General features: G+C 42.5%; 3 protein-coding genes across 10 annotated transcripts in view; 2 read left to right on the top strand and 1 right to left on the bottom strand.

Moving 5' to 3' along the window:
• The window catches only part of atp8a1 (ATPase phospholipid transporting 8A1), a 111,876-nt gene extending 103,924 nt beyond the window's left edge, over positions 1–7,952 (top strand). For all 7 annotated transcript variants that reach the window (XM_071900261.2, XM_071900257.2, XM_071900259.2 and 4 more), the window contains 4 exons: positions 1,926–2,014; positions 2,398–2,490; positions 3,837–3,928; positions 5,234–7,952. In XM_071900261.2, coding sequence (XP_071756362.1) covers positions 1,926–2,014; positions 2,398–2,490; positions 3,837–3,928; positions 5,234–5,331 — 372 coding nt within the window. In that variant the 3' untranslated portion in view covers positions 5,332–7,952. The remainder of the gene's footprint in view (positions 1–1,925; positions 2,015–2,397; positions 2,491–3,836; positions 3,929–5,233) is intronic.
• Positions 7,953–9,410: 1,458 nt separating this feature from the next.
• shisa3 (shisa family member 3) lies at positions 9,411–12,905 on the bottom strand. 2 transcript variants are annotated; one of them, XM_078289236.1, is made up of 3 exons: positions 12,635–12,905; positions 10,327–10,754; positions 9,411–10,263 (listed from the first exon to the last, which is right to left on the bottom strand). In XM_078289236.1, the coding sequence occupies exons 1-3, from the start codon at positions 12,903–12,905 to the stop codon at positions 10,102–10,104; spliced, it is 861 nt and encodes a 286-aa protein (XP_078145362.1). In that variant the 3' UTR covers positions 9,411–10,101. The 2 variants fall into 2 exon arrangements, with proteins under 2 accessions (XP_078145362.1, XP_071756485.2); XM_071900384.2 differs by having other exon boundaries at positions 9,411–10,754.
• A 2,112-nt stretch (positions 12,906–15,017) lies between these two features.
• Positions 15,018–23,881, top strand: bend4 (BEN domain containing 4). Its single transcript, XM_071900389.2, has 5 exons — positions 15,018–15,531; positions 17,846–18,439; positions 19,789–19,880; positions 20,970–21,210; positions 23,643–23,881. Exons 1-5 carry the CDS (start codon positions 15,018–15,020, stop codon positions 23,879–23,881), a joined length of 1,680 nt encoding a protein of 559 aa, XP_071756490.2.
• Positions 23,882–25,844: the final 1,963 nt, after the last annotated feature.

Genomic DNA, 25,844 nt, shown 5'->3' with positions numbered 1-25,844 from the left:
TGCACATTTGTTAGATACTGTGCTAAATAAAAAAACATCTCATTGTTTATTATTCAAAAGGGGTTATGAGGACAGCAAAGAAAATCTGTCTGTGAACTTTTATTCAACTTGACTGTGCCTTAATGCTATGTGACACTAAGAATGAGCAGCACAACACAACACATGTCATTTGGTGAATGCTTTAAGTGTCTTAGAGTAACATAACAATGTATATTTTTTAGCATGGGTGGCCCCAATGAGAATCAAACCCCTAACTGTGGCTCTGTTAGTGCCATGCTCTACCTGTTGAGCTATGGGACCAAAATTTCATTCAGGATGACTTTGAATCACTGATATATAAAGGGACAATCCAGCATAGCATCCGTATTTCAGTACAGTTTACTATGTACCCGTCTTTACTCATTCCATTCCCTTCAATGCAATTTGAGGATCAGGTGAGTGTCTTCCAGGCATCTTGAGCAGCAGGTTGTGTGTGTATTTGAAGATAGGCGTGGAGCATACTACTTACTCGAGTTGCGATTTTGTGGATTCAAGTACAGCACACAGTCATGTGTCACGTGTCACCCCGTTTCTTGCTCCCATCTTTCTTGCCGCTCTCTACTGTGTCTTATTCAGTAAAGAAGACCAAAGACGGTCTGTTATTTCTGCCATCCGCTTCCTCTCACACCATAACATAACTTAACATAGCATCAACACGACATATAGCTTTAGGCTTTTGGCTTTTTGTGAACTCTTGTATCCAGTATACAGTGTACAAATGTATACATTGCCATGAGTGCATACATTTTTAGCATGGGTGGCCCCAGAGGGAATCAAATGTAGTTCGGGTCATACTCTACACAAAGAGCTTTTGACTGGGCCACACACCCCATATAACACATGCTTTACTGTGTTTGTCACTAAAACACCTGTGTACTAACAAGTATTTGCATTTCTGTTGCCTGAAACTGTGAATTTCAAACATTTAAAAAAAAATTCCTGCAACCTAAAACTAATTTTACAGGCTTTTATTCAGCCTTGTCCAACAAGATAACTAATCTAAGTCCCCATATTTCATTCACCCTAATTTACATTGTAGGGACCTGGGAGGACTTATCAAGTTAATGCAATTTTACTCAGCATACAGTAGCATTACTTCTGATATGAATTTTTGGACCAATTTTAAGCTTTCGGCAACTCATTTTTGGTTGTTGACCCAGGCTTTTAAAATCCCTGGCTTATGGTTTTAGGGAAGGTGTTATCTGCACCTTTTGCTGATAAGAGCTACCTGCCTTGCTGATAGGAACTGGTCTAATGGGATTACCCTCTCCGAGCATTAATCATTCACAAGGAAGTGATAAGTATTTGTGTGTGAAGCTTACACATATACAGTATTTGAAGCTATTCTGCTTTAATTACCTCTTTATGATTTATCCTCACCTGCTTCTGTAGGGTAGGGCTTTTCTTTCATGCACATTAAAAGCACCTCAAACCACAGACCTCCTCCTGTAGCGATGTATCGACAGCGGTTCTTAACACGGCACAAAGCAGAGTTGTTTTCCTGTGTAAAAGATACCACTGTCGAAATAGTTCACAGGTACTTCCTTAGCCCTGAAGGGGTGGAGGGAGGGGGGGGGGGGTCTCAGGTCTGTTAGAGGAAATCCAAACAACAACATGGCATCATTTAGTCACGGAGGATTACCTACTTTGACTAAGCTAGTTGGACCCATCCACTCACTGTTTTCACAACGCAACTGCTTGTTTTGGGCTACTTTTGTTATGCATGTTTCTTGTTATTTGGCATCTTAGAAGATGATAATGGTTTTGCCTTTAGGGGTGTTTTTTCTGTCAAAGAGCTCTTCTCCGTTTACATCAGCTGTTGTACTCGGTATTGTCTGCTGCAATGACCTGGAAAAAATCTATCTGTGTGTGTGTGTGTGTGTCAGGCGGACATGATGTTCAGTTCGGGGGTCTTCTGGACGGGCCTGGTCTTCATCCCAATCACCTCGCTGGTCTTTGACGTGGCCTACAAAGTGTGAGTCTCCTGTCTGCTCTGCTCGCTCATCATCACCCCCCCTACACCTCTCCTTGGGGGATTCCTCCAAAATCTCTCCTATCTCCTAAAGGAATCCCTTCCTCTGTCTGCACAAACTTCCCACGAAGTCTAGCATTTTCATTTAATGAATATACTGTGGGAAATGTTGTTATATGTCCTGTGTCTGGTTGACATCAGCCCACAGCAGATTGAAGGCGTCATGAGCAATTTACAAAGAAAGTTTTATTTCATGTTACATTTGAAGAAGTTTGCATTAGTTAATGAGAATGAATTTGAACAGATTGTGTCAAGTCGAGGCATCTTTCGCTGGTTATCGTATGGTAATCAATTATTTTTTTGATGTTATATAATTTTATATACAGGATAAAGAAGGTGTGTTTCAAGACCCTGGTGGATGAGGTGCAGGAACTTGAAGCCTTATCCAAAGACCCTGGAGCAGTGGTGCATGGCAAGAGGTACATCACACACTACTTCACCACTCTTCCCTTTGTAGCCTCCAAGATTTCAAGTTCTTAACATAATCTAATTGACCTAATGCTTATCGAAGTGGACCAAAAACAATTGCTTGATGAAGAGTAAATGAAAGTTCACTGTTTTGAACTCGTATAAGGTTAAGAGAAAGGACACATTTTGTCCTAGAATTGAAAACGTATTATTCTATAAAGTATCAGTGAGTTCTGATCATTTTTCCTTATTAGTGTAAAAGGTGTAACTGCTGTCACTTGCCTTTTGTATTTAGTGGCCACTATTATATACATCCAAAACTATTTATCCAGGCTAAGTAGCCCATGCCAGGACCATTATTCTTCCTTTCCCTCTCTGTAATAGTTCACAGAGAGAACCTGTGAAGCTTTGGTCAACTAAAGAATTTCTTTCCAAATTCTGTATATCCCTTTTGAGGAAAAATCACATCCATCACCCCAAAATCTAAAACCATCACTCAATATTTAAAAAATCTAGATGATTCCACTGTCAACAATATAAGTTGACAGTGGGCAAAAATCTTAAAATGAATACTGAAAGGTAACTGAATTTCTTTTTTGTTGGAAATCGTTTCATAAGAGTAGATGTCTTTTTGGTGGATATCTCATTTTGGAGCAAACTCCTTCCTATATTAAAGCTATATATCTTGAATACGGCTGCTTGAGATGGACTCTCATTAGTTAATCCAGGTCCTCTGGCTCTCCTGGGTCCCGGAGGCCTGTGGCGGGCATTAGCATGGAGCAGATCAGTGTGAAATCTCCTGCCGGCTGAAAGCGATCCCCCTGCTTGGCCACTGTCCCGGACCCAGCAGGCTGCGGCCCTGGTCCTGCTCCTGGCACACACACACACACACACACACTCACACACATACAGAAACAAGCATGTATAGAGTTGCATCGCACATACTTTTTGTGTATTTGATTTTGCTTATATTTGCTTATATAGCGCGTACACATACAGATACAAACACAGAAACACTTTTGACTGATTTCCATGCATGCCCAGTGGTTAGCATGATATTTCACACACACACACACACACACACACACACACACACACACACACACACACACACGTACATACAGAGAGACACACACTTCCCTGTTCCCCCTGCATCTCCAGAGTTTTGTCTCCCTACATGGTCTCTCCCAGCAGGTAGAGCAGTTGGCAGGTCCGTCTCTGCTCCGCTCTGTGGAGGTGCTTGGACAGAGGCTTGATGTATGGGTCATTAAATCTGCCTGTGGCGCTCAGCGTGATGCTAACACACTCCCTCTGTCTCTGCGTGTGTGTGTGTGTGTGTGTGTGTGTGTGTGTGTAGTTTGACGGAGAGGGCCCAGCTCCTGAAGAACGTCTTCAAGAAGAGCACAGTCAGTCTGTACCGGTCTGACTCCATGCAGCAGAACCTGCTCCGTAAGTCACACAGGCTTTCTTTCTTTCTTTCTTTCTTTCTTTCTTTCTGACTTTCTTTCTGACTTTCTGTCCTTCTTTCTTTCTTTCTTTCTTTCTTTCTTTCTCTCTCTCTCTGTCACACACACACACACACACAGTTACTTGTTAAACGTGCCTGAAGGCAGAGGCATCATGCCGTTAGCTGTTATCCCAAAGAGAAAGCAGAGCCTCCAGTTTATCTGCATTAGATTTATCGGCGTCCAAATCGCGAGCTAGTCGGGGGAGCGGAGCGCATGTCATTATTCCTGCTCCGACACATATCTTCACAGCCCCTAGAGGAGGCCGGCCTTCGTCCTGGGGAAGCACTAAAAACCGTGCTCATCCCTCCACTCTTTATGCATGTTTCGCATTAACCAGATGTAGGAAATACACATCTGTAATCCTGTCGTTAAGCCCATAATGTAGCTCTAAAGCTGACCCACGTCTTAACACCTGCTAACCACCGCTGTGTCTGTCCGCTCATATCAACAGCTAGAAGAAAACAGATAGCATGGGTTTGGTTTTGTGTTTTTGGTTTTTATTCCTGTTTGTTTTGCTTTGCTCTGTTCTGTTCTGTTCTTTTCTTTCCGCTCCTTTGATCATTTTGTTTTTTGTTTGTCTCATAGGTGGGGATGAGATCGTTATTGTGTGACACCTTTTTATTTCTCATTTAATCTTCCCCTAACCCATAAAAATCCAGTCCCACCAGCCCCTGATAGAAGCCTGTAGGATATACTGTATATCTTCTTGATATACATGTATATCCTCCTGTAGATCTTTGTGCTCTAGCTGTTGACTTCCTCTCCTTCCCTCGTGTGCCGTGTCCTGAGCTCCGCGCTCTTTAGAGCCAGATAACGATTGATGAAATTTTGCGCTGTTATTCCCCACAATGCACTCGTCTCAGCGGGGCCCTTTGAACTCGCCCGCTGGCCTCCAGGTACTGACCGAGTCATTTGACACCTGAAGGTGAGTCAGGGGTCAGAGGTCAGGATGAAACCCTGTGTGCTGCTTCAGAACTGTAGAATAGATTAGGTGGTAGATAACAGGTTTGCTCTTATAGTACAGACGAATCTTTTAGGGGAGGATTGATTACTTTGTTTACTACTTTTGTGTATTCTTTTCATTCCATGATTTATGTTAATCCATGTGTTTTTGTTAACTGTCTATTCTGTTAATTCAGTTGGTTTGATTGCATGTTTTTGTATTTTTTAAAATAGTTTGGCTCAAGTTAATTGATGCAGATTACGTGTCGTGCCTCAGTTTTAACTGCCTTGATCCCTTTTGCAGACGGCTACGCGTTCTCTCAAGACGAGAACGGCGTGGTGTCGCAGTCTGAGGTCATCAGAGCCTACGACACCACCAAACAGAGGACCAATGAGTGGTGAGCCCCGCCCTTCTCGGCCTGGCCGGCCTATCCGGAGCCACAACAGCCGTTTCCAATGGCGATTTGAAGCGAACAAGGGGAAGCCGTGGTGCGAGCGAATGCCTCCAGCCTGAGGGGATTTTTGGACATGATAATGGAATGGACAGAAGAGAGTGATGTCTTGTAATACTTCAAAAAGGGAAAAAAAAAAAACAAGGAACAAAAAAGTATTGAAAACGTATTCACTATGCTGTAGTTGTGTGTCCAGCAGACATGATGAGCACTGTGCTTTTTTAGCAGTCTGTGGTCTGAAGTTCCTCACTGTTCTAGCTCAGTTTGTCGGAGTGAACCGTCTCCTCCCTATTTATTTAAGGAAAGAAACTTTTAGCACTGAGCCAAAAAATATAAAATCATTTTATTAAATTGAAATCAAACTCCTATAATACTGTTAATGTATTGTTAAAAGTGAAAACACTGGACAATGATTAGTTTGTAGAGGATAAAAAAATGGATTTGAACTTGCAGTAGATTGCCAAAGAGCAGTCGTATATACAATCTCTTCCAAGTACGAGAAAATTGGGAAAAACCTAAAACCAAACGAAATCACACTCCTGAGTGTATTCCAGCACTAAATGGACCACTTCAGACCAGACATTTTAATGTTTTCATTTTCTTTTTCGTTTTGCACTTAAGGAAACATCTACTGTATAATAAGGCCTTACATTTGTTCATGCCTTCAGCCATACTTTATTTTCATTCACATTTAGTTTTCTTTTCTGTTTCTTTTTTAAAGTATGTAGATATTGTGCCTGATTTCACTTTCTTTTTTTTAACAATTGCCTCCTGTGACACAGTCCAGTTTCCACCATTTATACAGCAGTTCGATTGCTCCTGACAAGTAATTGCATTCCACACATTACTCGGCTGCAACAATCACAATGGTGCCTAACTAGACCTTTTCCCTAATAGAAAAAAGATAGCCAAGAATAGTCTAGCCAGCTAGCATAGAACAGTGCTCCACACACCTACTGAGAAGACAGAATCATTGTCTCCCCCACCACAGTATTGTACTTGTACAATGTGAAAATCACAGCGAGTGCCTTGTGGCACGTGTAAAACCAAGATTCCTTTGTTCCTGCGGTTTAATGGGGGTCTATATGATGGTCTTGTTGAATTTCTGTATGCTTACAACGGTGGCTTCTATTTCATGATAGTATTTCCCTTAAAATGGAGATTTTATCCTTCTAACGTAAGTGCCATTAGCTTAAGGGAGAGAGAAATATTAGCCAGGAAACTCCACAACAGTATCAAAACTACTTTGTCTCTATAGTTATTTTGTGAATTTGTATTTTTATATTGGAGATGTATGAATTTTGCATTGACTGGCTTTGTAATGAATCGTCGTCCGTAACTTCTTTTGTTTTCTTTGTCTGATAAACTGGCAGAATGCTCAAATGATAGAATGAGGAAACTGAGCTTTCTTAAAACGTCTTGTTATTAATATTATTACAGCTTTGTTTATTTATAATTGACTACTTGTATCTGTGTGATTGCTTTCTTCTCCCTATGGGAGATCAGATTTCTGACGGTGTGAGAGTGTGTGTGTTGGTTTGTTGCTTGCATGTGCATGTGTGTGTGTGTGTGTGTGTGTAACCTCTTCTGTTGATAACTTCTATGTATGCATTGCATGTCTGTGTCCTATATGTGAGACTGGGAGTTCCTGGCACCTCGGTTCTCTTGTTGCATTCTTTTAGCGTGCGTGTGTGTGTACATGAGTGTGTGTGTGTGTGCGCGCTCTTTCATGTGTGTGGTAACGCTTGCTCCAATTGTCTGTCTGCACGACTCCAGGTATAGTTATGGTGTACTACTGTGTGCTGATGCATGGCCCATTCGGGAATGTGTGCGTGTGTTTGTGTGTGGTACGACTGCGTGTATTTGTAAGCGTGTGAGAGGTTGTGTTTGTGTGTGCGTGTGTGTGTGTGTGTGTGTATGGGTTTGTGCGGTCAAACTCCAGCCTCAGCCATGGGAGTTTTGGCCCCTCCGATGTTCAGCTCGCTTTGACAGGAGATGTTGCACAATGCACTCAATGTACCTTTCCAGTAGTGGATATCTGGTATTATCTGGTTATTGGTTTTGGTATATAATTTCTCTGGGTGTACATGTTTGTAACTTGTGTTCTTCATGCAGTGTACCTCTACTTTACAAAAAAAAAAGGCTCTTTTGTGTTTCTATTCTTGGTTTAGTGAGGGTATATCAATGAGTTGATTTGTTATGCTATTCTTTAGTGTTACTAATTGGTTGTCATCTGTCAAAATTTCCAAACTGCTGAATGTGGATCTCGTCGTTGTGGAAGGCTTGGACTGTTGCTTTTTTCCGGAAAACATAAAACACATTGTTGTCTGTGAAAGTTGTGGGCTGCATGAATGGATAACAAAAACTGTTCTTTGGTTAAGTGTTAATCGTACTACTTTGATTCTCCCTCAAGTGTTGGTCACTTTACAAAAGAAAAATGCACTTTTAAATTTTTTTCTGTTTCTTTTACGTCATTTTGTTAAATGATTGTTCTGCATGTTGGGACTGCAAACTTTTAACTGTTGTCTTTTACTGCCATGAAGGACTACTGAAATAAACTTTACAAACATGGAGGAACAACTTGATCATCATTATTTCTAACTGTTCTGTGTATGGCAGATTGTTGCTTTCTCCCATGTCTTATGCCTGTGTGTGTGTGTGTGTGTGTGTGTGTGTGGCAGCAAACAGGACATACAGCGCAGTGAGAACCTAAACAGGAAAAGGCAGGGGAGACTCAGGGAAAAAACACCAGTCTGCATTTAGGACAAACAAATGATATCAATAGAATCCCTATTTATTATTGCAGTGATGCTTGGCTGACCCTCCACTTGCATGCAAAATCCCATAATTACAATAATCTGTCCCTGTCATAGATGTGTATCCAGATTAATAAATGACCCAGATGGGCTTTTACTCTTTCCTCATGGGGTTGCAAATACCGCATGAGCCAGGGATCAAATTTTGGTCTTTTTTCCAATTTCTTTGGACATTGAAATCCCATGTATTGCGAATGGGAGATTATTTTTTCACACACCCATGATGACTACAGCTTCCCTACCACCCTGACTGAAACCTAAAAATCTAAATTTCTAATGTAGGAACATATGACATGAGGTGTTTGGAGGTACAGGACCCAAATGCAAAGTTTTAATTCTGACCAGAGCCATAAGACAGACAGAAGTAATATCCTTCAAACCTGAGTGAGGAATAATGAACAGCGTTCTTTCCTACCTGGAAAGGGAATTTGAAAACCGTGTTTTCCATGCCTGGCAAAGTTAAAGGGAATTTTGCATATCCAGAAGGTTTTGCAAATGCCATGGAAATTTGTTTTTTTTCAACCAGTCAAGTGTGAAATGTCAAGCTTGGCTGCTGGCACATATAGTTACCTTTTGAAGGAACAGAAGCCCAAATAAAAACTGATTACAGAAGTCCCGAGTGACAGTTGGTGCAAGAAAAAACAACACCATGGGACATTTAAGTCGGCTATTAAAGAAATGTAACATTGGAATCTAGATGCTGATAGTGAAATTGCATTTTGCGGTAGAATAGTCATGGAAATGTCATGGGATATAATTAGCAAAAATATCAATGTGAATGCAGCAGCAAATATCTCTGGCAAAACGGTATGAGACATTAATTAGACAGTGATTGCCAAGTCTATTTCACACTCAAATAACCGGGGAACAGAGCGGTCTTTGTTGAGATTTTGCCATACCTGTTGGTGCAACCTAAAACCTATTTCTGGGCCCAGTTGTTTTTAACACTGTGGCCATGCCATGCTCATTGAACACTGACAATGACTGATCTCAGCGCTGCATTCCTGCTGTGAAGTCTGGCGCAAGAATGAGCGACAGGTAGGGAACTTTTGTGCAGCTCCAGCCACTCTGGTTTCCTTTCTGTTTGAGGAATGATGGAGGCTTCACTTAATTCAAGACACATGCGTTTTTGTTCAAATGACTAAAATGTCACTGAACTGATTTTGCTTTAAATTATATTCATCACAGTGCACAGAGGGTACTGTCAGATAAAATTTTATTTTTTGTAACTTAGGGAATAATTATGACACCCCTGATCTGGGGTATGATGCCTCGGTCAGCCTGTATAACATCCTGTAAAAATAGTCCTATACCTCCACAAATACAATTTTCTTTGTGTACCAGTTCCTCCCCTCTTTTAGAGGCCTTTGCGATTGTCGAAATAAATGTTATAATCCCCTGGTTTCCACTGTCTGTATCTGTTAAAATGCTCAACACAGTTTCAGAGAAAACTGTCCCGTCTGCTTGTATTCTTCTTCTTTGAGAAAGTTGGGCCGCATTTACTTTTTCAGCAACAACATTGGCGAAATGTTAGCCGATATTGTGAGCTGCGAATTTGACAAAAAACGACATGTAAAAAAATATAGGGAGGACAGAGAACTTTGTTTACAATATGAATGAATACAAAAAGTGCATAAGATTCAGAACCGTTTTTGCCCCTAGCAGGTCTGTTGAGATCTGACATCCTGTCCTGTAACGCAGTGGCAAACTCCCCTTAGGCACATTGCTCAACCATGGCAACTTTTTGAGACTTTATCTCCTGTCCGCCTGTTGCTCTCTCTGTCTCAGTCCAGCCGGCCCAGGCGTTCCGTCCCAACGCCGCCGGCTGTGTTGCAGTGCCACACTGACTCACATCCCATCGTAAAATCTCGTAATCCCCCTTCTCTGCCCTGCTGGGAGCCCTGTCAGCTCTGCCCGAAGTCGGCGAAGCCCTTGGCCCCTGCGAAGGCTTCGGGCTGCAGGGGGAAGAAGTACTGCTGCGGCAGGAGGAAGCCGGCGCTCTGGGACGGGTGCGAGTGCATGGAGGGCTGGTGGAGCTGCAGCTGGGTGTGGCCGTGGCTGTGGCTGTGGCTGTGGCTGGAGGGGAGGGGGTGGGGGTGCGGGTGCGGGTGCTGGATGCCTCCTGGAATGGCTGCTGGAGATGTGTACGGGGGAGGCGGGGGCGGAGGCAGAGTCTGAGGGGCGTGGGTGGGGGTCGGGGTGGAGGCCGACGACGACACGGTGGCGGACACCAGGCACCCGTGCTGCTGCGGGTGCTGCTGCTGCTGGCCCGGCCCCCCGAGGGAGAACCTGCGCACGGAGCTGCCGCCTCCTGCCGAGCTGGAGCTGGTGGTGGCGGTGCTGGACTGCCTCGACGGGGTGCGGAGGCTCGGGGGCGCGGTGGTGAGGATCATGGGAATGGTCTCGCCCTGGCAGCTGCGCAGGGAGAAGCGGATGGGCTGCTGGGTCGGCTGCTTGGGCCGCAGGCAGGTGCAGCAGTAGACCGCCACCAGGGAGCCGACGACCACGAAGGCTACGAAGATGCTGCCCACCATCAGGAAGGGCACATACACAGGCTCTGTGGGCAGAGGAGACACAGGCGTGAGAGGGGAAGTAACAGGCTGGTGTCTCATGGGAAATGCATGCATAAAAGCACAGTCAGTCAAAAGTGCCTGCATGTGTGAATAATACACAACAAGCAGTCTGTTTTTCTGTTTTCATTCCTCTCCAGACAAATTTCAAGGATGAAAAATGTTAGGAGAAACTGAAAACATCAAAGGTGAAGGCTTGCTCAAATACAAAGCAGCACACATCTGGTGTTTTTCAGATACCAATATCTACATTGTTCATTTGCATTACTTATTTATACAAGTTATAGATCTATTTATGGCTGCCAAATTTCTTTGTGACATTTATATTATTTAATATAGTCATAATAATAAGATAATGACATTTGTGTGAAATCCTTCACAGTAGTAATGACAAAACCTAACACGGAAGCATTTCTGCCTGAAGGAAAATATCCTCAATTTAAAATTTTAAAAGCTCAGATTACAGTTTAGAAAGCCCGTTTTGCGCCCAGGGAGGAAATCGTCAGATGTTTATTTATTTTGATAGAAACAAAATGAGGAAATTGTGTCGACACTGCCGAGTCAGTTACACCGCTTATCCATTCGGGAAATTGAAAGAAAACCAATAAAATCTTGGGGAGAAACTATTATTACAATTTTAAAACGAACAGTACAGTAAGTGTAACAACCTGACAGCAATGAAACGTTTAGAGCAGCCAAGGAAATGAGTTGTCTCACAATGTTGTGATTACTTTGGTTTGCTAATTTGAGCTTTGTCTAAAGTGAAGGAGCGTTGAATTTGAGAACACAGTCTATACTTGTGAAACTGGAAATACACTACAGGCCTATCTGGAAAAAAGGTGCGTGGAAAAAAATCCACATTTCCCTGTAGTGTGAGCTTACTAAACCAAATTGTTTTCACTCAGGAATCCAGTGGCCTACACTCGATTTCACCAGTCTTTTTTTTCGTGTATTTGTTTCATTGGAAAACCGTTGAGTGACTCTCGGTGTGGATCATCAAACACACTTCGTCTTGTTTCCTTTTTCTCCGCCGATAACAATCTACCTAAGCTGCAGCTTATTGGGTCAAATGAAGCCACAGGAGCCGGGATGAAAGCAGGTGCTTGGAACTGGAGCTTTTACTTCATTTCTGAAAGAGTAGTTTAAATAAAAGCACTGGGCCTATGTAGATAGAGCAATGGAAACTTTAAAACGACCATAATACAAAGGTTATTAAATGCTTATTAGCTATACAGTAGGCTAAGAAGGTGGGAATTGGCCGAAAAAGATTTGTAAAATTGTAAAATGGATTATAGGATTTTATACACTAAACTTCTTGCGCACTGTATACTTTTTCATCGTTTCAAATGGCGGCAGGGAGGCCTAGATGTTGGAAAGCCCGTCCATCAACCAGAGGAGCGGGTTCAAGTCCAACCATCCACCCTGCTGAGGTGTCCTTGAGCAAGGCACTGAATCCCTACCGGCTCCGTTCTGTTCTGTTCTGTCTGCTATGTAGCTGATCCTGACCTCTGACCTGCCTGTGGAAGACAACTTCCCTACAAGGATCAATTATTATCACATTTACACTAAAAATAATTTATTTGACTATTAATGTATTTACTTTGTATGTAGGCTATTTGTCATGTTTTTACACAACTTTGTTCAATGCTGAATTAGTGCACTTTTGGAATGATGTTTTTTGTTTTTTTTAGCCTAAATGCACTTTTCAAATTGACTTTTGGAATGAAGTTTTTAGCCTAAATGCACTTTTCAAATTGACTTTTGGAATGAATGTTTAAATTAACTTTTCACTTCTGAAATGAACTTTTGAAATTTACTTTAGACACTTGTGGAATGAACCAGAGTTTTCAAAAACCCCTAAACCTACGCGCTGCAAACTCGGTGTTGTCCAGCTCCCTGTCGTTGGTGCAGCTCCCCTGGTCCAGCCGCGCGTCCGCCGCCGCGCAGCAGTAGCGCAGGGAGCAGGAGCCGCAGCACACGGTGGCGTCCATGGTGTCAAAGTCCTCCGGACACTGAAAGCCCTCGTGGTAATTCCCATTAGCGTCCAGCCACCCGTGGCAGTACTCCCCTTGTGCGTCTGATATCCGCAGATTCCAGGTCAGATACCCCAGCAGCAGGCAGTTCAGCAGGCGCACCATCCCGGCGACAGTGGAAGCGCACCGGTGTTCACGTTTCCCGGTCCAACTTGGCCAACTCCCTGCTACTGTGTGTCAGCGGGGGTTAGAGAGTCTTCATTGAGATGGATTTACTGGAAGAGAAACCCCACGGCTGGATCCGGTTTATCAGCACAAGTCCGCTTTTACAAATCAGTCTATGTCATCGTCATCTTTCCCATCCGACGCCCAATTTCAAAATAACCGTTTGGAGCCAAAGTCCACAGCAAATTGCAATCCTTAATTGAATCCTCACCGGCTGTCCGAATGAATGACGGTTTCAAGTAACTTTTCAAAATATCATTCTTGCGCTTCTTCTGTGTGAAAGAATGTAAAGAAATAAATGTGTAAATGTAGAGAGCGAAGCCAAACAAACCAAGCCGCTTCTCTCTTTATTTCCCACTGAGAACGAGTGGGAAACTCTCCTGTGACCGTTTGTTGATGTCTGTGCAGAAGTTGTGCGCCCACCTCATTGGGAATCTGCTGCTTTTGTGACTCCAACTCCGTAGGCGCGCACGTAACCCCCATTAACCGGGCGTGCGCATTCATGTGGCGTGGTGGCAGTGGTGTGGTGATGCCAATTATTTCTCACGCCTGTGAAAGTACCTACAATACCCACAGTGCACCATTTATATTTGGGGCATTCTGACTTTTCTCTAATGCTTCCATAGGCGCTAAATCCATAAGAAAGCCAGAAGAAAACTACAACCTGCTCACTTTAACATTTTTAAATGCACGTGAACGGACTTAAGTAGTGGAAGGTAAACCCACTTAAACTCACTTTTTTGTTTGCGGAGTAGTTTACAGTGTACCCACCCATTTAGGATTAAGTAAATCTTAATTAGGTTTAGGCCTATGTAAATTTATAGCACAGCAGCAGACTGTTGTATTGTAATTTCAATGATTGAATTGTTAGATTCATTATTTTCTGAAAGGCCTAGTCGATGTTTGGTTACATTGGTGGTTGTTTGCGTTATGACGATCACCGATTGAAAGTCATGGTTTACACACATTTTCATTTACCAACATCACTGTGCTTAGGATATATTTAATTACAGTCCAGATTTTGGAATTACAACCTAAATAAAATTCAAGGCGAATCAGAAAATAGAACATTGTTGACTAAACACTTTCATGTGTGTTGATAGGCCTACAGAAATACAAATGACTAACCTGTTTGGCCAGTTGTTAAGAGAGAAAACTATATTTACTGTAAGCAGCAGGTCTTCCCATTCCATCATTCAGTAAATCTTCTGTTTATACCCTATTGATGTGGCGCCCCCATGTGGCGCTGCAAACTTTTAGGCCTGTGGGCTACTGGACAGCGGCGTCAAACCGACTGGGTATTTCATTTGTAAAATCTGGCTGAAATGATTTAAGACAGGCGACTTTTACACCAGGCCTAATATTGTAAAGTGAAGATGTTAGGGACAGTCTAGAGGTTATATAGGGATACAAGCTTCAAAAGCCGTATAGCCTGTGGCATTCAAGACAACAAAAAAAGCTCTAAGTCTGTTTTTGACAGTTTATTATATTCTGTTATTCGTTCAATGATTATTTTTCAAACGATCAATATCCCTATATCAAGCGAAAACAAATCCCATTAATATGTTTTACTCTCTGCTAATTGCTCATTTAAAGCGCTTAAACTAATATGTCTGGGCGTGGATGGAAGCTTATTCTGTCATTAGCGCTCATGTCGCGTTCTTGATGGGATTTGCTCCCTCTGGTTTGTGCTCAGTAGCAAAATGGCCTCTGCCTTCATTTGTACAATTTCGTTCTGCGTTTTTTCTACATTCAGACTGTTCGACTGCTACTGAGCCCCGTTGTTTTCTATGGATGTAGGCTACAAAGAAGGCAGGCAGCAGCGCACAAGTCCCGCCTGTATTTCCCTCTTGGAAGAGTCTTAAATAGCGGCGCTCCCGCCTGGGGATTGGAGCGGTGGCTTGTCAGTAAATTAGCCCACCCTCCGACAGTGTATGAGGGGAACCGAGCCAGACAGTGACGGATTTGATCCCCAGTAATCAGCAGCCTGTCACACAAGGACGCGACAATAGCGACCCGGAGTGATCCAGCGCGCTGTGACACCTGGCCGTGATGGAGGGAGAAATGCAGCCGGCAGATGAAGGGCCCTGCGCCCCGAAGATGTGCCGACAACAGCGGGGTCCTTACAGCACCCTGAAAACCTTCCAGAGCAAGCGGTCGGCGGGCAAGTCGCGGTTTGACAGGTCCGCTATGGCCGAGGTCCCTCTGTTTGGTGATGGTGGCGGACATCACTTCACTTATCATCCCGGACAGCCTCATCCTTTCCAGCCGCATCACCAACAGCGGCTGCAGCTCCAGCAGACCAGCATCACTATCAGCAGCAGCCAGCAGCATCACCCGACGCCACAACAGCATCAGCATCGTTTCCCATGTGAAAACAGGCCCAGCAGCAGGGTCCCGACATCCACCTCAGCGGCGGCGGGCAGCGTGGCAGCGCCAGCATCACTTGGTACCCAGCAGCGGCGCAGCAGCGGCGGCACGGCGGCGCACCAGGACCCCCGATACTCGCCCGCACGAGCCGCGCTGAACCAAGAATCTCCAGATTGCACCTACGGTATAAGCTCAGGTGGGTTTCAAACTTGTTGAGAGTGAGTGTCTGTGATGAGAGTGGTCATGTTTGGAGGAGGAATGATCCCATAGCAGCTTTGAAGGTTTGTTCCATCTCTGTGCATGATAGCTTATTATTCTGTATTTGGGATGTTCATAGTTTTCTGATCCACATACAGTATGTCCTTAGATTGTCTGGATATTGGTGGATGTTTTGGGTTGAGTTCTTTAACATGCCTACTTTCATATCCACATGCCCTGACATTGTTTCTTATAAGCTTAAATGCTCTGTACAGTTAGTACACATGAATGGAAAGCAAAACTACATCTCATTACTGAGAGCATCTCCTTTGTTTGTTGTACATTACCTAGGCTTTTCTTCTCTGCTTCCCTTTCTTCCCTTTTTCTTTCCATCAGCAGTGATTGATTTGCTACTGTAACGAGAGAGAGTGGCCATGATTGAATCTCCAGCGTGTTTATGTGTGCTAAAATCAGTAATCACATTGTGTAATTGTGTGTGTGTGTGTGTGTGTGTGTGTGTGTGCGTGTGTGTGTGCGCGCATGTGTGTGTGTGTGTGTGTGTGTGTATGTGTGTGCACGCGCACGTGCGTGTGTGTGCACGGGCCCATCCTGTTGAAGCACATTGTCACATGTTCATTTTTCTCCACAACTGTTCATTAAAGCGCTGTGCTCAGAGTAAGGAGGGCAGGTCCTGGGAACATACATTAAGATGAAAGCAATGAACCTAATCCCTGCAGTTACTAAATTAAACATTAGACATCTCATCCTCTAATCAGATATTAATCTCTTTATCTCTGCTAGCAGCGGAGGCTCAATTTGCTGCTGGTTATTGTTCCTTTACAGGCAATCAAGTCTACACAGAGCCCAGAATCTATATTAGTCTACATATAAATTGGTGAAAGTGTGCTGTAGGCATTAAGTATTATAGGCTACACATTGTTATCTAAAAAGAAGACATTTTGGATAACATCTACAACCCATTTCCATCTATAATGGTTTACCAGATGCCTCCACTGGTTCCTTATAAATATAAATCCCAGGTTTCAGTGATGACCTATTATAGTTGGCTTCCATTTTGGGCTGGACATGGTCTTCTTACACCTAGCTATTGATAGTATTGGCAGAATAATCACACAAACCCCTATCTGCCATGTGCTAATGAATATGGTCATATTGTACAAAATGTACAATCCAGTCCTAGCCACACTTCTCACGCATTGTTATTGATAAGGACAGATCAGAGCGCTTTTCTCTGCGTGATGGAAACAACTCGATGTGAAGGAGAGTATCAGAGACCCAAAGACTCAGCAATCAGTTCAGCACACAATAACACAAATTGCATTTAAAAGCCTTCCCAAAGAGTTGTGATTAAAATAAATGGGGCTCATAAATTTGCCTCTGCCGAGCATGTTGTTTTTAATGAAATTTTATGAGGCTCTCAGCTCACAGTACCACAGAGCCAGTGAGAGGAGAGGGGGTGGGGGGTGGGGTGAGGGCGAATGATATCAGATACATCTCAACGGGTAAACAGAGACGGCGCGCATATTAATAAATGCGACACATCTGCGCCAGGCCAATAGACACGTCTCAGGGACTGGCAACGCAGCAGGGGCCGCCTAGAAATCATTTTGTCTGTGTGTGTGTGTGTGTGTGTGTGTGTGTGTGTGTGTGAGAGAGAGACCAATTGACTCATAATCATTACATGGAGGTATGTGTGAGATCATCTTATTGAGACGTGCCTAGACTACCAGGGAAAATATACACAGATGGCTGTTCTGGACAATAGCTTTGTGCTGATTTCCTTTGCTTGGTTGGGTTCGGTCACGGTAGATATTATGACTTTAGAGTTTACTGGCATCTGAGCAAATTAGCATACTCAAGCTGAAACTGTTTCAAATGGAAGAGCCTGTATTGCTGTAACAGAATGCTTTACCAAAACAAGAGATGGTTGAAAAGAAGGAAGAGGGAGGCAGAAGGGGTGTGATGCTGTAGGGAGGAAGCCAAACCAGTGCAGCTCAAACCACAATGTAACACATACTGTTTTCATAACTGTGCATCGATACGCCCTTTCTACTGGAAACAGACCCACTACAAGACATGACACTTTGACACCTGCTGTGATAAGAAGCTTCTTTTCTTATGTTTGGATGCAATAAAGCATAACCTGCCAGAAGACAGTCAACAGAGAAAATCAGTATGAACACAAAAGATTCCTGTAATTGTAAGATGCTGACTGACCTGTAGATGAAGTGCTGCTGTAGAAGTTCATCATCAATGTCTCTGACCATTGATTCTTCCTCTCTCTGCTGCAGAGAACCGTCTGATCTTGGATGCCTTTGCCCAGCAGTGCAGCCGCGTCCTCAGCCTCCTGAACAACGGCCGGCTGCTGGAGTCCTCCTCCTCCTCCCTCCCCTCCAACATCAAGCAGGAAGACGGGCCGGGGGAAGGCCAGGGGCTGCAGGGGGGGCACTGCTCCTCCGTGGGGAAGTCCAAACCTGAAGAAAGCACCTCCACCACGGACCCAGATGATGAGGGCCAACAAAGCAATCTGAACCAACAGCAAACCTCTGCCTTTCTCCGCATCTTCACAGACTCCCTGCAGAACTATCTGCTCTCTGGGCCTCAGCAGCAGCAGCAGCAGCAGTCCCACCTGGCTCCAGGCCTGGAGGACGAGCAGTGTCCACCAGTGGAGCCCGGATCTGGGGTGTCTCCTCAACGACACAACGTGGGAGGCTGGAGCTCCCCGACTCCATCGGAGTCGTACGGCCACCCCTCGTCCACGCTGCCTGAGGAGGAAGAGGAGGAGGAGGAGAGCTGCTGTCCGCGCTGCCTGGAGTTGGAGCAGGAGGTGCTGTCTCTGCAGCAGGAGAACGAGGAGCTCCGCAACAAGCTGGAGAATATACCAGGTGCAGTAATGAAGGCCATGGCTTCACAGGCTTTTCATTCTCTTGTTTGGATGGGAAGCTATGCAAATGTTTAGGAAAATTATACTGGCGCTGATTCACCTGGACAAAAGTAGCTTGAACTGCCTGACAAGTGTGAACCACTTCAAATATTTTAAATGTATTTAACTTTCTAATGCTCATTATCCCCTTGCACCCTGACTTTCCCCTTAAATTTCCCCTTAAGTTAGAAAAAACATGTCTCATACATATTCTGCATCTGCTCATTCCAACACTTCATTGGAAAGCTATAGCTGCTTATATTGAGTGAAATATTCAAACCCAAGACACCATATTTTCATGGCTGCACCATTACGTCAAATGGAAAAACTCTAGATGTTGTGTGCATCATTTTATACACATTTCCCTGTAATTCAGCATGACATACTTGGTCTCTTTGGAAACCTTGGGATCTTGACTAGAATTTAAAATAAAGTTCTGTGGGTTTGAACAAAGCTCAGCCACGAAAGTGTATGTAATGATGGACCCCCTGGTGGGATAGGCAGGGTGGAAGAGGATTTATAGTATGTGATATTTTCCTTTAAAGTTAGGGTTAGGGTTTGGCAACTAAAACAACATTGGTTAAGGTTAGGGTTAAGGTTTTGGTCATGGTTAAATCAGAAAAACTGGAAATAAAAAACCTCACTCACAGTTGAGTTGCACGAGTTGGGAATTGCACCAAGGTAGTTTGTGTTAAAGGCAAATAGACACGCCCATCCGCCACCCCTTACTTCCCACCATGCTATTTCAATGTCAAACTACTGTCTGTTTCACTCGTTTCTCATAATATAATACGAAATTAGGGTACATTACTTTTTGTAACTATAACTAGGAATTTGATACGAGATCAGGCTGAGTACGAGGCACCCCAATGGGAATGGATTTTAATGAAACTGTTATTGTTGTTGGCACAGTCATCAGTTTCAGCCGTATTTATCTTTACACCGCCCACACACAGTCTTGCTACCTCAATGCATCAGAGCTTGGGTCAACAGTCTTAATAGCATCTATTCTTGTTTCCTTTTCTGCTCTCCCCTAGGCATTATGAACTCCCTAGTGTCACCTTAACCTAATTAGCACAAAGACTGCTCATTCTAACTTCACTTGTATCACTCTCATATCCACATTAACCACAAAATACTAAACGCTAGAATCAAAAATACCCTATAACTAAGAGCCAAACAATGCTCGGTTGTTACTATTCATTTATACACCACATCGATGCAATAGCAGACTTTGACGTCGCTTTGTTTACAGGTATCTCTGACATTGTGTTTGTATTACTGCTCACATTAACTTGTGATTTTCTACAGTTCCCTGTCAAAATGTTCTTGACTACTTCAAGACTGTTCTTCAGTTCCACAACCAGCTGGTCCAGCCGATGCCAGAGGAGCAGCTTACAGAGGTGAGGAAACAGATCAATATAAAACACTTGTAGGCTGCTATTATTAGTGATAGCTCCCTCAGTCTAAGTTGTATTTTCAGTACCACAAGTTCATGTTCACTCACATACAGTATACTTAAAGTAAGCATGTTCAGTCCTAAACAGAACTATACTGCATTAGAGATATTTCATACTGTCTTTAAGTATACAATCCAATGTAGAATTAAAGAAAACTCTATCTCTACAGGAAGAAGAACGGCAAACAGTCTTTGAGGTTTGTGTTTTCATTTAAGCCTATAATGGCCTGACCCATATACTGCTCCATCAATTTCAGCTGCTTTCTTTTTTTTAAGAGCATGAAGCATTTTTTTGAAGTAGGGCATATTTGCGTAATATTTGCCTGTTACACAAACAGAAACAAATTAAGTGAAATGGGCATTCAAATTAGATCATCTAGTACAGTGGTTCTCAACCTTTTTTTGTTTGTGACCCCTTAAAATGAAACGTTGCCGACTCGCGACCCCCTGTCACAGGTGTGTATACGCGGAGTGGTGAACACTTCAACCGAAGAATGACTTTCCCTTAACAGGTTGTTTCATTTGATTCATTATCAGATGAGGCCTAGAGGCTGAAAACCATTTTGTATTGCACAAGAAGCAAAAATTAGAGAGAAAAGAAAGGAAAAGAAATAGACATGATATCGAATTTGTATAGTAGAAATATGTTTTTTCCTCTCCCATAAATCATCTCATGACCCTCCAAAATTATCTCGCGACCCCCTGAGAGGCCCCGACCCCTAGGTTGAGAACCACTGATCTAGTAGATCCTGAAAGAACTACAATAGTTTATAACAGTCATGCATAATATTGGCTACGATAGATCATATTGTTAAGTGTGACAGCCAAAATCAAAGCTTACATTTAGACAGTGCAGTCAAACCTGGAGGTATCGGTTAAAAAGAAAACTAATAGGTAATAATCATGTGATGCTGCATGAACAATTCAAATAACATCCTAATAAACAACCAAACAACGGTATGTCTATGGATATAAGTGCATTATTACCTCTTCTGTTTTCACTGTTCTCCTCATGTTCTCCTCTCCACCTCAGGGTAGTAAACAGCTCCTGGGGAACTATCCTCTCTTCATCACTAACAAGCAATGGGACGAGGCTGTCAACTCCTCCAAGAAAGATGGCCGACGGCTGCTGCGCTACCTGATTCGCTTTGTCTTCACCACAGACGAGCTCAAGTACTCCTGCGGTTTGGGCAAGAGGAAGCGTTCAGTCCACTCAGGAGAGCCTGGCCTGGAGAGACGGCCACTCAACCCTGTCAAAGTCAGCTGCCTCAGAGGTACGATGCTGCAAACACAAGATGCCAACTGTGTCTTAAAATGATACTAAAACAAATGCTTAATAATAAGGAAATTGGTATGCAACATGTGTTTGTTTTAGTGTATTTTCTATCACTGTATTGCAAGCAGCCCAATGTTCTGGCTAATTCCGTGAATCAGGGATTTGTATTTTTCCCTTAAATTACTCATTTATCTGCTAATAATAAGAATAACTTTATTTATATAGTACTTTTCTAAACAAAGTTACAAAGTGCTTTACATAAAAACAAGAGACAAGAAGAATAACAATTACAGTAAAACACAGCAAGGGATAAGCAAAGCAAAATATTGAATAAAAGAGGCAAGTAATAGTTAAAACCAATAAAACCATAAAAACAAAGATAAAACACAGGTAAAAGGGTGTAGATAAAAGAATGAATCAATAAAACTATGAGAAGGCCTTTGTTTAAAAGTGAGTTTTAAGAAGTGATTTAAAGGACTGTCTCAAGAATGAAGCAAATTCTCTCTGGGTGAACTTGCGACTTGATTGAAGTGACATATTAAAGGTGCATTAACTAATCTATAACCTTTATTGACCTCGATCAGCAACGAGTAGGAACTGCAACAACATCTATAGAAGTTCTCTCTTCCTATACAACTCTCTGGCACAGAACGCCTGGCAAAGTAATCGCTGAGTCATTGGTGAAACCCCATCAACCTCCTGTAGATATATTAGGGTCATTTTCTGCTATAGGACAATAAAATACTTACTTATTGCCCCTTTTAATGATGTAGAGCTACGCCTGTTTTAGTAGCCAAACCTTAAAGGCCCATTTGCAGATTTGAGAAGTCATAGTAGCTGTTTAGTGAGTTCATTATTTCTAAGCTTTTCTTACTTACTGCTCAATTCTATCAAAACCTGAGATTGTCTTATAAATCCAGTTATAATTTCTCATCTCATTTTTATGTCCCACCATAAAAACTCAAGAGCGATACATGATAGAAACTTCATACTTACACCACAGGTTTCCCCTACAGAGTAGACGATCTGATTAGATTTTGGAGCACCTTGCTGCATGAATTTGCATATTAGTGAGGAAAAACTACTGTAACTCCTCAATGCTTTAAGATGCAGAGTTCATTGTAATACTACCCATGTGTTATGTGAAGATGTATGTTGACATAGAAATATTTGTTAATGCATTCATGAGCTTAATTAATAACCTCATTGGCATAAGTGGTTCTGTTCAAAATATCATGGTGACTATGGCGGGACATTAGGCAGCTATTGTTTTACCAAGCATCAGGTAGTCTTCCTCCCCCCACACTAGGGCTGCCCCCGACCAAAGATTTTCCTAGTCGACTAGTAGTCGTTAGTTCAAGCCATTAGTCGACTAGTCGTCGCACGTTTATGATATTAATTGAATTATTTAAATATATATATATTTTAAAAAACACACCCAAGTCGCGGTTTCTAGCGGTCAGAAACACCGGTGAAATACACTGTGGTTCACGGGAAAAAACACACCCAAGTCGCGGCTTCTCGCGGTCAGAAACACCGGTGAAATACACTGTGGTTCACCCAAAAAAAACACACAATAGGCGTAGGCTATTAGTCGCTTGCTTTGAGCCCCGCTGCTGCACAGAGCGCTGTCCGCTTGTTTATTCAAAGTTTATTAATATTGAATGTGTCGTGTGTCCAAATTGCACCAAATCCGACACTGCACGTCCTTGGGTCCCCAGCAATACACCCGTCAAGTGCAACCCTGGTCTAATAACTTTTTAACGACAAGGCCAGCTCCCGAATGGAGTTTGAGAGTTTTTTTGGGGGTTTTTTTTTCCCTGCAACTAACTGACCAATGAAAACTTGGTCGACCAAGACTTTTCTCATCGACTAACGTTTGGTCGACTATTAGGGGGCAGCCCTACCCCACACTGCATAACTATACCAGTATATTTTCCCCTTTTCATTCCCATCTCTACAGCAATTAATTTTACTTTAATTGCATGGCATGGTTCTTAATGTTTGTAATCATGTCAAGTAGACAGACAAGGTAAGACATTTCATTTGATCTGTTTCATGCCAAACTCCAGATCTATTAGGTCGAGGATGTGGTGCTGCGCTAATCAGATTAACCTGAAAACAAGAAGCCTAACTGGATTTCGTTATCAAAAAAAGAAACTGCCAGCCGAGGCCAATATTTATACAAGATGTTGGCTGTGGTGTTTTTAGATCGGCAAACACTGAATCGATGTAATTTTTTGGCATGAAAATGGTCTAATTTACACAAAATATCAGCTATTAGGGACTAACGTCTAAAAATATCATTGTTGGTACTGGCCTTCAAAAACTGATATCGGTCGAACCCTAATACAAACCAAGTCTTGCTTTGATTTCCAATTCCAAACATTTTTCACAATCTTTTTTTTTTTATCAAAACCTCCTTGTCAGAGTTCATCCGGATGCACTGTGCCTCAAACCCAGACTGGTGGATGCCATCGGAGGAGCAGATCAACAAAGTGTTCAGCGACGCGGTGGGTCACGCTCGCCAGGGCCGGGCGGTCGGCACCTTCCTGGGCAGCAGCGGCAGCGGCAGCAGCACCAGCAGCCTCTACATGGAGGGCTACGACGGACACCTGTCGCAGGACGAACTGTATTTAAAAGGCTGCCAGAACGGCCAGGCGGACTGAAGCGGAGGGAGAAATGGAAGACAAATGCCTGAACTGTAGCTATACAACATATCCCAAAATGCTGATTTTATCCTGTCACTTTACACAGGGAAGTAAAACATTCCAGAAGAGGTTTATCATAGGGAATATAAGCAGTATCTCTTTGAAGTAGTCCTCTTTTCCTATAGTTTTGTAGCTTTTTTGCCATTTTTTACACCTACGATTTTGTTTTGTCAAAATTAAGACTCTTTAAGGGTGCTTTAAATTTTACACAAAAATTGAGTCTTCCGTTTGCTACTTTTTCTATGGTTTGATGTTTTGAGCGATCATGTCAGTATCACTTCAATATTTTCTTATTTATTGGGGGTGTAACCAAACACAGAGGGACAGGGTCATTATAGAAAGGTGTTTTGTTTCTTGTTGTTTCACATTTCACAGACTTTCGAGGTCAACAAATTACTTCCAAAGCTATTCCTGTTGGAATGCTGCCCAAATTAGAATCCAATTTCTGAAATACAGGCTCAGTTCTGTTAACAAGGCTCTTCTCCCCATCTCTGACACCCCATCTCTGACACCCCACCACCACCCGCATTATGGAAACAGACATGTAATCTTTGTGCATACAGTTACATATCACTGGCTAAGCACCTTTAATGACAGCCCCTCTACAGGAGTGCCTCTGACAAAGGTTTGGAGATTGAACAAGTCATGTTTTGTAACCTGTTTTCTCATATTTCTAGTCCATTTTTTTCATTTGAACAAAGGTTGAGATGTTAAGAAACACATTTCTGCAACAGAAAAGTGCATTTTGACAAGAAATATAGTCTTTCCAATGTAGTAAACAACTGCTTACCTGTGAAATTGTTGGGGTTGCAACAAGTTTTGGTCGGTGATGGAGTGTCAACAGCAGCCTTGTTTCATTGCAAGTTCTGAAAGTCCCATAGTAGATTTCAGGACATGCAATGAAAAGAGCATGTGTCACTTCACTGCAAAACATATACAAATTAGGGACTCTTGTCACTGCTGAGGACATCCTCAGTGCTGTTAGCAACTTTGTAAAAGTGACTTGTTAAAAAATAATTCATTAGTTCACTTTCCAGTGTGATTGCAACCGCAGTTTCTTCTCTGATACCTCTGCCTTTCACACACAAGGAAACACAGCAAAAGATTTTAACAGTTTGATAGTAGCCTTGTAGGATCCAACACATCTCCAGTGGTTACGTGACGTCTCCAAAAATTTGTTTAGAAATATGTGGGTGTTACATTATGTTGACTTTTGTTGCATATAATCTAGGTATTATAATTAATAAAATACAGATTTGGAGAAGAACTGGAACACAGTAAAAAATCAAATAGACTGTTTCTTTTTTATATCCATGTCTTTGTTTTTTAATAAAATACAATTATTTGTTATATTTATCATAGATGATTTTATTCATCCCTAGTCAAAAGGTCTTTTAGCAATCCACCTGCAATCTGTCTGTCTAGCCAAGCTGAATTTACTGTATTTTACAACCAGTCCCTCATGACTTTGCTGCAGGATTCTCAAAGGACTTTTTGACTGGGTGTGGATGGACATGATGTATGTCGGTTTAAGGCAGCTGCCCTATAATATACTAGAATGCCTTAAACCTGGTTGAAAACCTCTAGAGTGTAAAGTGTTAATGCTTTGTGTATTAGAATTTGTGTAATCACAATGTCAAGAAGTGGGCTGCGTGTCTCTCGACCTTCACCTAAGTTAAATAAGACGGAGCTGATTTTTTCTTAAGTATGACTGAAAATTTCAACTCCTAAACATCTGTAGCATCAAGCTTTTATGTGCACTTTTATCTCTATCTTTGTCTCACTGTGGCTTAAGCCAAAGCAGTACTACAGTGAGATATGACAGCATTTAACCATTTTTGTTCTATGACTTTATATTTCTTTTATTTGGCACTGAATAACTTAAGTTCATGACACTTGGTTTTTCTACATTTGAATGTAT

The sequence above is a fragment of the Centroberyx gerrardi genome, chromosome 16 (genome assembly GCF_048128805.1).
Source record: "Centroberyx gerrardi isolate f3 chromosome 16, fCenGer3.hap1.cur.20231027, whole genome shotgun sequence".
NCBI lineage: Eukaryota > Metazoa > Chordata > Actinopteri > Beryciformes > Berycidae > Centroberyx > Centroberyx gerrardi.
The sequence above is the reverse complement of the archived record's forward strand: the minus strand, read 5'-3'. Positions and strand labels throughout refer to the sequence as shown.

Coding starts and splice junctions, on each gene's coding strand:
- shisa3 (XM_071900384.2), bottom strand. CDS start 12,905: ATGGTGCGCCTGCTGAACTGCCTGCTGCTGGGGTATCTGACCTGGAAT. Junction 10,755..12,634: donor CAACACCGAGTTTGCAGCGC/GTAGGTTTAGGG, acceptor CTCTGCCCACAG/AGCCTGTGTATGTGCCCTTC.
- bend4 (XM_071900389.2), top strand. CDS start 15,018: ATGGAGGGAGAAATGCAGCCGGCAGATGAAGGGCCCTGCGCCCCGAAG. Junction 15,532..17,845: donor CACCTACGGTATAAGCTCAG/GTGGGTTTCAAA, acceptor TCTCTGCTGCAG/AGAACCGTCTGATCTTGGAT. Junction 21,211..23,642: donor CAAAGTCAGCTGCCTCAGAG/GTACGATGCTGC, acceptor CCTCCTTGTCAG/AGTTCATCCGGATGCACTGT.